The sequence below is a fragment of the Chiloscyllium plagiosum genome, chromosome 27 (genome assembly GCF_004010195.1).
Source record: "Chiloscyllium plagiosum isolate BGI_BamShark_2017 chromosome 27, ASM401019v2, whole genome shotgun sequence".
NCBI lineage: Eukaryota > Metazoa > Chordata > Chondrichthyes > Orectolobiformes > Hemiscylliidae > Chiloscyllium > Chiloscyllium plagiosum.
The window spans coordinates 653,148-667,357 of NC_057736.1; the positions used below are offsets into that span (position 1 = coordinate 653,148).

At 41.4% G+C, this 14,210-nt stretch overlaps 1 protein-coding gene across 2 annotated transcripts in view; it reads right to left on the reverse strand.

Moving 5' to 3' along the window:
- Nucleotides 1–11,387: 11,387 nt before the first annotated feature.
- Nucleotides 11,388–14,210, reverse strand: part of LOC122563454 (proto-oncogene tyrosine-protein kinase LCK-like) — a 148,773-nt gene continuing 145,950 nt past the window's right edge. For both annotated transcript variants that reach the window (XM_043717198.1, XM_043717199.1), the window contains one exon: nt 11,388–13,086. In XM_043717198.1, the coding sequence (XP_043573133.1) occupies nt 12,884–13,086 (203 nt within the window). In that variant the 3' untranslated portion in view covers nt 11,388–12,883. The remainder of the gene's footprint in view (nt 13,087–14,210) is intronic.

The following is a 14,210-nucleotide window of genomic DNA, read 5'->3' on the forward strand; positions in this document are numbered from 1 at the left end:
CTCTCCCTCTCCCTCTCCCTCTCATGCCCCGGCCCGAGGGCCCGGCCTTACCGTCATAGTAATAGCAGACCTTCTTCTTGCCGCCGCCCTGGGCCAGCGCCATTTTACCCGCGGCCTCCTACAGCAGCAGAACCAACCGTGCTGTCACCCCCCACATGGCGTCACCCTGAATGACAGCGACATAGACCACTCACCGCGCCGCCTGTGAGGGGGCGCGGCCGACAACTCTGTGACGTCCATGGACCGCGGCCAATGGGAGCTTGTGGACGCGGGACCGGCTGCACCAGCAGGTTTGGCTGCGCGGAGCAGGCGTTCTCCCCCTGGCGGCGGAGCCTCGCCATTACACCATGCGTGGGGGAGGGGGAATCCCTTCTACAAAAGGGTTTGCAATAATAAAAGGAATTAAACTAGTCTGGTGTTCACAGACTCAAACTGCTCCAATATTTTATACACTTTAAGATTATACACTCTTTCTCTGCCTGGGTTGGAGCAGTCCAGAATGGGTGCTTGCAGTGTGGGAGGTCATGGCTTTAGTCCCCAATCCAGGATGTGCACAATAGTACAAAAAGGGTAGAGGGGGATAGACTCCTATTACACTACACAAAGGAAATTTGGAATGGCATAAGAAAAAAGCATGCAAAGTGATTGACACTAAAACATTATGTTTTTCAAAAAGGAGGTGGACATGGCTCTTGTGTCTAAAGGGCTCAAAGGTTATTGGGGAGGGCAGGATTAGTGTACTGAGCTCAATGATCAGCCATGATCATATTGAATGGTGGGGCAGTCCCGAGGGATCAAATAGCCTACTCATGTTCCAATCTTCTTCGTTTCTATGGTAGTTAATTCCACAGGCTCGTTCTGTGAGAGAAAAAGTTTATCATCTAATGTCAAAAACTGAGACTACAAAACGGCATCTTCTAGATCCAGATGAGGGTACTGGAAAAGCTGTTTGGTAAACCTTTCCACACTCCTAGAGACTGTCTGTCTACCAGCTTTCTGCAAAACCAGCCCTGCTTGTCCCACAACCGCTCCTGCATCAGTGAGCAAGTGGTTACCCTTCTTGAAGGGGATGTGAAATAGAGGGCAGAATGTGATCAGCTACTGTGGTCAAAAGACATCAAGAGGTACAGGGAGAAATGGAATATGGCATTAAGGTTTCAAATCAGCCACGATCATATTGAATAGTTCTTATTTCTTTGTTTGTAAAAGTGTGTTAAATTAAATACAAGTCAATGGAAATAAAAGGAAAAAAATCACATAACCTAAATGGGAGTTGAATATATACTTGAACTGGAGAAAGATATAAGATAATTGGACATGTGCTGGAATATTAAACCAGAGTATTGGAGTAGCAACATAGACACAATAGTCAACTTTAATAACTTAATTTGCAAATAGTCAACTTAATTTTTATCATTAATATAAGGTGATGTAAGGCTTGTAATTTAGATATATTTTAATATCATTTATTTTAAATTTTGGATTTTGAGTGGCATGTAGGTTTTGATCTTCGTATGAGGAGTTTAATGATTATCATAAGAACATAAGAACCAGGAGCAGGAGTAGGCTGTCTGGCCCTTCCAGCCTGCTCCACCATTAAATAAGATCATGGCTGATCTTTTTGTGGTCTCAGCTTTAAAAACATTGACTGAAAAAGCATCAACTACTTCACTGGGCAGGGAATTCCATAAATTCTGGGTGAAGAAGTTACTTCTCAATTCAGTCCTAAATCTGCACCCCCTAATTTTAAGGCTATGCTCTCTTGTCCTAGTTTCACCAGCCAATGGAAACATCCTCTCTACTTCTATATTATCTATTCCCTTCATAATTTTATATGTTTCCATAAGATCTGCCCTCATTCTTCTAAATTCCAATGAACATAATCCCAATCTTCTCAGTCCTTCCTCATTAGCCATTCCCTTCAAGTCTGGAATCAACCTAGTGAACCTCCTCTGCACCCCCTCCAGTGCCAGGACATCCTTTCTCAAGTGAGGAGACCAAAACTGCACACAGTACTCCAGGTGTGGCCTCACCAGCACCCTGTACAGCTGCAACATAACCTCTCTGCTTTAAAACCCAATCTCTTTAGGCATGAAGGACAAAATTCCATTTGCCTTTTTAATTACCTGTTGGTCAAAGATACAAGAGGATGAAATAATGGTCTCCTTTGACGTAACAGCTCACATCAACCTGGCCAAAGAAACACTGACTACATTATTAGAAAAACCAAAGACACAAACGTCAGACACCACCAACTTCATCAACAAAGACAACATCGTCAAGCTAGTAGACCTATGCCTCACCACCCACTTCACTTTCAATAACAAGACTTACAAGCAAATCAATGGAACACCCATGGAATCACTGATATCAGGGTTCTTAGCAGAGGCAATAATGCAGAGACTCAAACAAACAGCTCTGCCAACCACCCAACCCAAACTTTGGGTCCACTACATGAATGACACCTTTACCATCACAAAACAAAATCAATTAGAGGAAACCTTCAATATCATCAATAAAATCCTTACTGGCATAACATTCACAAAAGAGGAGGAAAACAAGAACAAACTGCTATTCCTCGATGTCACAGGAGAGCGAACTGTCATTGAGGAACTTCTAGCCAGCTTCTACAGGAAAACAACACAGATGGGAAGCAATCATCCCAACTCCCACAAATGAAGCTGCATTAGGATATTATTTCAATAAGCCACTACACACACTGCAGCATAGTGGAACTACGAAGAGCAGAAGAAAATCACAAATCCAGTGTATTCAAAAAGAACGGGTACCCAATTAACACGGTCCACAAATCTCTCAGCAACAAAGCAAATGAATGTCATTTACAAAATACCATGCAAGGACTGTAACAAACACTACATTGGACAAACAGGCAGAAAACTAGCCACCAGGATACATGAACACCAACTAGCCACAAAAAGGCATGACCCACTCTCACTAGTATCCTTACACACAGACGAGAAAGAACACCACTTTGACTGTGACAACATATCCATCCTAGGACAAATCAAACAGAGACACACATGGGAATTCCAAGAAGCATGGCATTCCAACCGAATTCTATCAACAAATGCATCAATTTGGACCCCACCTACCACTCCCTGAGGAAAAGAATCAGAAATGACATGACCAATCCAAAGAAACCAAAACACATAAATAGGAAATGGGACATAACACCAGCGCTTGATTAGAGGCTCACTAATGATGTTACCTCATATGGTGGCGAAACGTCTGAAACCAAACCTTACAACTCAGCGAGCAAACTCACATCCAGAACCCATCTTAGTGTCATCTGCAAACTTTGACACACTATACATGGTCCCCAACTCCAAATCATCTGTGTAAATTGTAAATAATTGCAGCCCCAACACCGATCCCTGAGGCACACCACTATTTATTGATTGCCAACCAGAATAGCACTCATTTATCTTTGCTTCCTGTTAGTCAACCAATTCTCTATCCGTGCTAATACTTAACCCCTAACACCATTCATCTTTATGTTATGCAGCAGCCTCTTGTGCGACACCTTGTCAAATACCTTTTGGAAATCTAGGTACACCACATCTACTGGGTCCCCATTGTCCATTGTACTCACAATGTCTTCATAAGCTCCAAAAGATTAGATAAGCATGACCTGCCCTTCATGAACCCATGCTGCGTCTGCCCAATGGGACAATTTCTATCGAGATGATTTGCTATTTCTTCCTTGATAATAGACTCAAGCATCTTCCTCACTGGTCTAGAAGACCCCATCTTTTTCCTAACACCCTTTTTACACAGTGGCATCATATTTGCCATTTTCCAATCTGCTGGAACTGCCAGAGTCCAGCGAAGTTTGGAATGTAACCACAAGTGCACTTGCTTTTTCTCCAACCATCTCTCTTAATATCTTGGGATGCATTCGATCAGGGCCAGGATTCTCGTTTATCCTAGTTTGCCCAACACTACCACTTCCATGATAATGGCTGTTTCCAGGTTCTGATCTACCTTCCTCTCTTTGTCACTTCTTGGCATGTTATTAGTGTCCTCCACTGTGAAGACCAACACAAAATACCTGTTCAATGCCTCGGCCAATTCATCATATCCCTTAACTAAACGCCCTTTCAAATCCTTTAAAGGACGAACATTTACTTTAGCCACTCTTTTACGTTTTATATATTTATGGAAACTTTTGCTATTTGTCTTTATATTCTATGCTAGTTTTTTTCTCATGTTCTATCTTACTTTGCTTTACAGCTCTTTTTGTGACTTTCTATTGACTTGAAATCTTTCCCAATCTCTGGTTTCCCACTGATCTTTGCCACTTTGTATGCCTTCTCTTTCAAGTTGATAGCCTCCCTTATTTCCTTACACACCCATGGCAGACTGCCCCTTTTCTTACAGTCCTTTCTTTTCACTCGAATATACTTTTGCTGAACACTTTGAAAAATTGCTTTGAAAGTCCTCCATTGCTCATCAACTGTCCCATTATAAAGCCTTTGTTTCTAGTCTACTTTTGCCAAGTCCTCCCTCATCCTATTGCAGACTCCCTTGTTTAGGCACAGGAACCTGGGATTGGATTTTATCTTCACAGTCTCCATCTGTATTCTAAATTCAACCATACTATGATCGTTCCTTTCAAGAGGATCCCTAACTATGAGGTCATTAATTATTCCTGTCTCAATACACAGGACCAGATCTAGGATAGCTTGCTACCTCATCGGTTCCACTACATACTGTTCAAGAAAACTATCACGGATACACTCAATGAACGCCTCCTCAACACTATCCTGTTTGACCTGGTTCGACCGATCGGCATGTAGATTAAAATCCCCTATGATAATTGTCGTACCATTTTTACAAGCATTAGTTATTTTCTTGTCTATTGCCCGCCCCAATTGGTGACCTATAGACTACGCCTATCAGTGACTTTTTCTTAGAATTTCTCATTTCCACCCAAATGGCTTCAACTTTATTCTCCATAGAACGTATATCATCTCTGCACCACCCTGATGTTGTCATTGAAAATCAGAGCTGCACCACCTCCCTTACCTTCTGTCTGTTCATGCTTTTGCTTTTGGTTTGTCAGTGTTTTTGGAGCCAGTAATTTTTTTTAAAAAGCGTAGCAGATAAATTTGTTTGTATTGGGAGAATTTTCCAAAGAAACAAAGTCAACATTTAAGAGCATTACCTTGCTTTCAGTTTTGCAGAATGAAGAATGTTTTTTCTTTTGTGGGAAATTAATACTTTAGAAAGGTTTTGTGTTTCAATTGACAGAGGTCCTGGTGGAAGTCAGAAATAATTTATACGGTCATGGAGTCATACAGCACTGAAAGAGACCCTTTGGGCCATCTCATCAGGACATAGTTTAAAACTATTAGGAAACCTCAGTGTAGGAATTTAAGTTTGAAAGTTCAAAACCACATGTGTTTATTTAGAATTCTGAAGGTCTTATTTGATTTTGAGAAATTCCAAGCTTCGATGTGTGATGGACCAAGAAGAGTCAAAACTGGACTCAAAACATTAACTCTGATTTTCTCTCCACGACTGAGTTTCTAGCACATTCTTTGTCTTTGTTTCAGATTTCCACTATCTACAGTAATTTGTTTTTAGTTGTCCATTTGGCTGTCCATGACATTCAGAATATCTATTTGTGTCTTTTCATTTAAAATGCTGTCATTCAAACATTGGTACTCTTTTTGATTATTCCCAGGATGAATTGGAACATGTAGCAGGGCGGCCGAAAACCTCTTCCCCACCAGATGCTCTCTTCTCAACTTGTAAAATGGCCAGAGTCCCAGGGAGGACAAAGTAAACTCTAAGAGATGCTCTGAAGCTCTCTTTGAAGCATGGAAACATTGACATTAATGACCAAGAGGAACTTCCTACCAATCATTCAAAATGGCAAAAACATGTCCATCATGCTTTGACTCCAAACATCTTAATAATGAGTTTGAGTGGCAGCAGAGAAGGAATAATATGGAAGCAAATCCTGCTCTGGGGCAGTTCCAGCAGATTGGAAAACAGCAAATGTGATGCCACTGTTTTAAAAAGGTAGACAAAAGATGGGGAATTATAGGCCGTTAGCTTAACTCCTGTAGTGGGGAATTATAGGCCGGTTATCTTAACTCCTGTAGTGGGGAAATATAGACCGGTTAGCTTAACTCCTGTAGTGGGGAATTATAGGCCGGTTAGCTTAACTCCTGTAGTGGGGAATTATAGACCGGTTAGCTTAACTCCTGTAGTGGGGAATTATAGGCCGGTTTAGCTTAACTCCTGTAGTGGGGAATTATAGGCCGGTTACTATCAAAGAAGAAGTAGCAAGACATCGTGATAAAAATTGTCCCATTTGACAGAAGCAGCATGGGCAGGTCAGGCAGTTCCAGCAGATTGGAAAACAGCAAATGTGATGCCACTGTTTTAAAAAGGTAGACAAAAGATGGGGAATTATAGGCCGGTTAGCTTAACTCCTATAGTGGGGAATTATAGGCCGGTTAGCTTAACTCCTGTGGTGGGGAATTATAGGCCGGTTAGCTTAACTCCTGTGGTGGGGAATTATAGGCCGGTTTAGCTTAACTCCTGTAGTGGGGAAAATGCCTGAATCTACTATCAAAGAAGAAGTAGCAAGACATCGTGATAAAAATTGTCCCATTTGACAGAAGCAGCATGGGCAGGTCATGCTTAACTAATCTACTGGAATTCTATGAAGACATTATGAGTGTGGTGGACAACAGGGATGTGGTGTATCTAGATTTCCAGAAGGCATTCAACAAAGTGCCACACAAAAGGCTGCTGCATGGCACTATGGATTGAGTATTAGCATGGTTAAAGGATTGATGAACTGACAGGAAGCAAAGAGTGGAAATAAATGTGTGCTTTTCTTGTTGGTGATTGGTGACTAGTGGTGTGCCTCAGGGATCAGAGTTGGGACTGCAATAATTCAGAATTTACATAGATGATTTGGAGTTGGAAACCATGTGTAGTGCGTCAAAGTTTGTAGATGGCACTAAGATGAACGATAGGGCAAAGTGTGCAGAGGACTGTGAAAGTTTGCAAAGGGACATAGATACTTTAAGTGAGTGGGCAAAGGTCTGGCAGATGGAAGACAACGTTAATAAATGCGAAGTCATCCATTTTGGCAGGAATAACAGTAAAAAAGGATTATTATTTGAATAGTAAAAGATCACAGCATGCGGGTTTATAAGGACCTGGGTGTCCTTGTGCATGAATTGCACAAGGTTGATCTACAGGTATAACAGGTAATTAAAAAGGCAAATGGAATTTTGTCCTTCACTGCTAAAGGGATCAAGTTTAAAAGCAGGGAGGCTATGTTGCAGCTGTATAGGTTAGGCACAGTGGTTAGCAGGGCGGCACGGTGGCACAGTGGTTAGCACTGCTGCCTCACAGCGCCAGAGACCTGGGTTCAATTCCCGCCTCAGGCGACTGACTGTGTGGAGTTTGCACATTCTCCCCGTGTCTGCGTGGGTTTCCTCCGGGTGCTCCGGTTTCCTCCCACAGTGCAGGGTCAGGTGAATTGGCCATACTAAATTGCCCATAGTGTTAGGTAAGGGGTAAACGTAGGGGTATGGGTGGGTTTCGCTTCGGCGGGTCGGTGTGGACTTGTTGGGCCGAAGGGCCTGTTTCCACACTGTAATCTAATCTAATCTAATCTAATCTTAAGAGAACAGACTGAGTAGACTGGGATAATATTCTTTAGAATTTAGAAGGATGAGGGGGAATCTAATAGAAACATATCCAAATTATGAAGGGAATAGATAAGATAGAAGTAGAGAGGATGTTTCCACATGCAGTTGAAACTAGGACAAGAGGGTATAGCCTCAAAATTAGAAGGAGCAGATTTAGGACTGAATTGAGAAGGAACTTCTTCACCCAGAGGGTTGTGAATCTATGGAATTCCCTGCCCAGGGAAGTAGTTGAGGCTTCTTCAGTGAATGTTTTTAAAACTAAGATAGATTTTTTTTGAACAGTAAAGGAATTAAGGGATATGGTGAGAGGGTGGGTAAGTGGAGCTGAGGCCATGAAAGGATCAGCCATGATCTTATTTAATAGTGGAGTAAACTCAAAGGGCCAGATGGCCTACTCTTGTTCCTGCTTCTTATTTTCTTATGTTCGATGGATCTCATTCCCTCATGGGACATTCTGCCCCTTGTGCCTAACATTCTGAGGGTTGGGAATTGATCTGTTTGGTCACATGATGATTTGTAGCAACACTTGGGAAGCTGTCATCCTCAAATTGAGGGAGAGCCAATGATATAGACTCTTCTTCATGGTCCAGCATTGTCATAGCCACATGTTGTCACCAGCCACACAACGCCTTTCATAAGATGAGTCTTCACTGCAGTCAAGATGCTGTGGCTGCTCTTTTAAATGAGTTCACAATACCCTGACCTTTGTTAACTCTCGCCTCAATTTCTCAGGCAGGCTCTGGAATTTATGTGAGAAATCTGGTGTTTTGAAAATAAAAGTGGGCAGTATGGTTTGCACTGCTGCCTCAGAGCGCCAGGGACTGGGTTCAATTCCACCCTCAGGCAACTGTCTGTGTGGAATTTGGACATTCTCCCCATGTCCATGTGTGTTGCCTCCAGGTGCTCCGGTTTCCTTCCACAATCCAAAGATGTGCAGGTTAGGGTGTATTGGCCATGCTAAATTGCCCATAGTGTCCAGGGATGTGTAGGCTATGTGGATTGGCCATGGAAAATGCAGGGTTACAGTGATAGAGTAAGGGTGGGTGCATGCGGAATGTTCTTTGGAGGGTCTCTCTGGACCTAATAGGCCACATGTCCTGTATCCATACTTTAGGGATTCTATGATTCTGCGGTGAATAAAGCAATCACCAAAGATCACAGAATTAAAACCATTGGTTAAAGATCTCCAGAGAAGATGAGGCGAATCATTTCACTCAGTGAGTGACCGGCAATACTTCCCAGACAGACTCCTTGTTCTATCCTGAAAGGAGGTGATTCTTGCCAACTCACCAGCCAGTGAGACCCGAGTCCCTGAGATTTAAAATGTACCCTGCCAAAGATATCACCATCAGTGCTGTGACCAGTGACTGCAGCATATTTCAATGTTGTGGGATTACAATTGAATAATCAAACACAAAATTGAATCTAAAACTTTATTTCATTAATGAATTAAAAAAACTCAAGATTAGAATATGTTTAGAAGAAAATATGAAATCACCATGCACCCAAAATGAACTATATCTATATATTTTTTAAAGAATGTATAAATTGCACAAAATTAAGAATAACTTTTTGCCTTAAAAAGCAGTTCAATGAATTTGGATTTGTGTTCAGAAAGTCAATATTTTAATTCATTTAAAAAAATTCACTCTCATACAAGAGACAAAAGGAGATGTGATAGTCTAGTGGTATTATCGTTGGACTATCAATCCAGAGACTCAGGAAATGTTCTGGGAACCCAGGTTCAAATCCCACCATGGCAGATTGTGGAATTTGAATTTAATAAAAAGCTGGAATTAAGAGTCGAGTGATGACCATGAATCCATTGTCAATTATTGGAAACCCCTCCTCTGGGTCACTAATGTCCTTTAGGGAAGGAATCTGCCATCCTTTCCTGATCTGACCTACATGTGACTCCAGACCCATAGCAATATGGTTGACTCTTAACTGCCCTCTGGGATGGGCAATAAATGCTGGCCTCACCAGTAATGCCCTCGTCCCATGAATGAACAAAGTAAAACGCAGAAATACCCATTATCCAATCAGCACAATGATGTTTAAAGAAACTTTCCTCTCCACTTCAGCTGCGAAAGCACTGGTTCTCAGCAAACATCAATTAACTGGAAAAGCACTGCGGGCACCCCTCATCGATTGATCTCAGCCACAGTGACGTTTAATTGTGAGGTAATAGAAGATACTTTTTCCAAGAGAAGGCTGTATCAGTTTCACTTCACAAAACACAAGTGAGCATAAATCTCAATTATCGAGCAAACGTATTTTCCTGCTCTCCATGAATTTTCTTTCCCCAATTAATTCCTGTTCACTTTACTTGCATTGAAAACAAAGTTATCACTACAACACCAAAATTGTCATTTCGCGTAAAAGATAAAGAAGTTTTGTGTCTTGTGTGGAATACAACATGACAAATTAATCCACTCTGTCTTATGATGTGGAGGTGCCAGTGTTGGACTGGGGTGGACAAGGTCAGAAGTCACAGGTTATAGTCCAAAAGGCTTATTTGAATTCACAAGCTTTTGGAGCAGCGCTTGTGACTTCTGACCCTGTCTGTTTTCAAAAAGGGATTGCTTATAATATATTGTCACATTATTCATCTCAGTCCTAATACATCTCCAAAATAATAGAAGCTGCAATTTTCTTTTAATCATCAGGGGTTGATTCAGCTTTCAGGTCACGTGGAGAAAAAGATTCATTTCAAGGAGGTGAAACCAAAATAATTCACTCAGCTGGACGGGTGCAGCATTAAAAGGTGCATGAAACTTGACACTACCCAGGAAGGAGCAGCCCATTAGATCAAATTAAAAAACACACAACACCAGGTTAAAAGTCCAACAGGTTTATTTGGAGGCATGAGCTTTTGAAGTGTTGCTTCTTCATCATCATCTTCATCATCAACCACCCTGACCAAGAAGCAGCACTTGGAAAGCTGGTCCCTCCAAATAAACCTGTTGGACTATAACCTGGTGTGTGATTTTTATCTTTGTCCACTCCAGTCCAACACCAGCTCTTCCATATCATGCCCATTAGATCGGTCCTCCATCCACCACCTTCAACATTCACTCCTTCCACCACCAATACACATCAGCAGCAGTGTGCACCATTACAAAATACAATGAAGCAACTCACTGCAGTTCCTTCAGCGGTACTTTCCTGGACTGGGACCTTGAACATCTAGAAGGACGTGCATGGAAACACCATCATCTGCATGTTCCCTTCTAAGTCACACACAATCCTGACTTTGAACCAGACCACCATTCCTAAATGCTTTCTGGGTCAAAATTCTGAACTCCTTTCATCAAGTCATTGAATCATAGAGATATACAACATGGAAACAGATCCTTCGGTCCAACTCATCTGTGCCGACCTGATATCCTAAATTAATCTAGTCCCATTTGCCAGCATTTGGCCCAAATCACTCTAAACCCTTCCGATTCATATATCCAGCCACATGCCTTTTAAATGTTGTTCTTGTACCAGTTTCCACCACGTCCTCTGGCAGCTCATTCTATACACGCACCACTGTCCACATGAAAAAGTTGCTCCTCAGGTGTCTTTTAATTCTTTAGCCTCTACCCTAAACCTATGCCCTCTAGTTTTGACTCCCCTACCCTGAGGAAATGACCTTGGCTATTCACCCTATCCATGTCCCTCATGATTTTATAAACTTCTAAAATGTCCCCCTTCAGCCTCTGATGCTCCAGGGAAAGTAGCCCCAGTCTATTCAGTCTCTCTCCATAGCTCAATTCCTAGCAGCACAGTGGGTGTCCCTATCTCACACAGTCTACAGTGGTTAAAAAGTTAACTCAGCACCACCTTCTCAAGGAAAAAGCGAAATACTGGCTTTACTAACAATGCCGATATCATTCATTGAAGAATATACATGAAGAGGTGGCATAACTTCCACTAGAGATTTCTGACCTTCTGCCTAACCAGTTGACTCTGGGTCTGTATTGGAATGTTTGAAGGCTGTTCTCTCTACTGGTCTGGTTGGGAACAGTCTGGATAGATACTGCATGTGGCAGCCTATTATTAGAAATTAACTGATTCTAAAAGACCAACAAAAATAAAAACCATAAAAATTATTTCAAAAGAACAATCATAAAACAATTAAGATGATGTAGCATAAATATTTCAATTGAAAGATTTCATTCATACAGAATGCTACATTAAGTTAAAAAAATGGTGACCCAGGGCCTTCAGAACATAATAGAATATTTTGAAGAATTTGATTTTCCTTTCAGTATCTACAGCTATTCTCAATGAAGGTGGGACAATGCCTGAAAGCAATTGGATGACAGAACAATTGTTGGACCCCTAGAGTAATTGCAATAAAAGCTAAGTACTTCATTTGGAAAATCCAAGTCAGACACTTGGCTGCTAAATCCTTTGCAGCATATATTTTACCTAATAGATAGCCTGCAAAAGGAGCTTAATATTTACTAGGATGTGGTTTAAGCACAAGGCAAGTTTCATGCAATTAACCAACATTCTGATTGTGTTTGATAGATTATTGCTATTGATATTGTTCAATGAAAAATTTGCAAAGGAGCTCTCGAACAAGTCTTTTAAATGGGTCCAAGCTGGTGCTCCTGATAAAATTAATCAATGAGATAAAGACCAGGAGTCCCCTCAGAACTGCTTTTGGCCACCAAATGAACAGATTTGGCCACCAAATGAACAGATTTAGTTACCAAATAGACTGCAATAAATGACAAGGACAGCTGAGCACCATTTTCTCCAGGGAAAGGAAAGAATGGGTAATAAATACTGCCCCAGCAAGCAAAACCCACATCTCACAGAAGAATTAAAAGAGTGTCAGAAATCTTGTTTATCTATTACAAATGGAATTTCTACTGCAGACCTGGCAAATATATCTACCCAAATTGGGAGCAGATATGAAGACATTTCAAACGCCTACCTCAATGAAAAAAAAAAATCAGCTCCTAATTATTTTCTCCATGCCTCTGGTAAAATGAGGAACAATATCCAAGCTGTAGGCAATCATCCCTCCAGATAAACTGATTACCCCAAGCTGCCTCACAGTTGGGCAACCAAATTGTGAACTGAATTTTTTCTATCTCATGCTACCCAATTCCAGAGACAATATTTTTCAGAGTTTCTAATCCTCAGTAATGTTTATACCATCAAGGCATGAGGCCCTGCTAAGGCTGTTGTTGGTATTGAGCTTCAGTGGCTGTGAAGAAGTCTTCCAATACACTTTGCAGATATTCAAAAGTTGGCCGATCTTCAGGTTTCTCTCCCCAACAACGCAGCATTACTTCATATAGTTCTTCTGTGCAGTTTTCAGGGGCTGGCATTCGATAGCCCCGTTCCAAATTCTGAATGACTTCAGGGTTGGTCATTCCTATCGGGAACAACAGAGAGCAGTGAAGATTTACCAATTGCAAGGGAAAGCAAACATGTTATTATGGTCAAAGAAATCCAGAGAAGGAGAGTCAAATTGCTAATAGCTGTGTTACGATAACTCCTCTGCCAATTCCAGCACATGCTGAACGATCACCAAGGTCCTGGGGCATGAGGCACGAAAAGAAGTCAACATTCACTAAGATCAAAAGTTAAACCACTGTGTGAAGTTTAACAACCAAAATATGTGAGGAAAATAATCAAATAGTTAAGGTCTGTTAAATGCATAATGCATTTTTGTTATAATACAGTTTGAAATTGCAGTTAAACAATGTGACAGAATGAAAACTGGAGCCTTATACAGTCATAGAATCATCCAGCACAGAAACAGACCCTCAGACCTAACCTGTCCATGTTGAACATAACCCCAAAGTAAACTAGTCCCATCTGCCTTCCCCAAGCCCATAACCATCCAAACATTTCCTATTCATGTACTTATCTAAGTATCTTTTAACGTTGTATCTGTACTCACATCCATTACTTCCTTGGGAAGTTTATTCCGCATGTGAACCACCTGACGTGTAAATATTTGCCTCTCATGACTTTTTAAAATCTCTCTCTTCTCACCTTAACAATGCATCCCTGGTCTTGAAATCTTCCATTCTAGGGAAAAGACAACTACCATTCACCCTATCTATACCCCTCATGATTTTATAAACCTCTATAAGGTCATCTCTCAACCTCCTACGCTCCAGTGATAAAAGTCCCAGCCTTTCTTTATAACTCAAATCCTGGTCAATCTCTTCTGAACCTTCTCCTGCTTAGTAATATTCTTCCTATAACAGGGTGACCAGTACTGGACACAGTACTCCAGAAGAGGCCTTGCCAATATCCTGTCCAATCTCACATGACTTCCCAACTCCTATACTCAAAGGACTGGGCAATGAAGGCAAGCGTGCTAAATGCCTTTTTAACCGTCATGTCTACATGTGACACAAACCTCAAAGAATTATGTACCTGAACTCCAGATCCCCTGTTCTACAACACTACCCAAGGCCCTACCATTAATTGTGTAAGCCCTGCCCTTGTTTGTTTTACCAAAATGCAGTACTTCACATTTGTCCC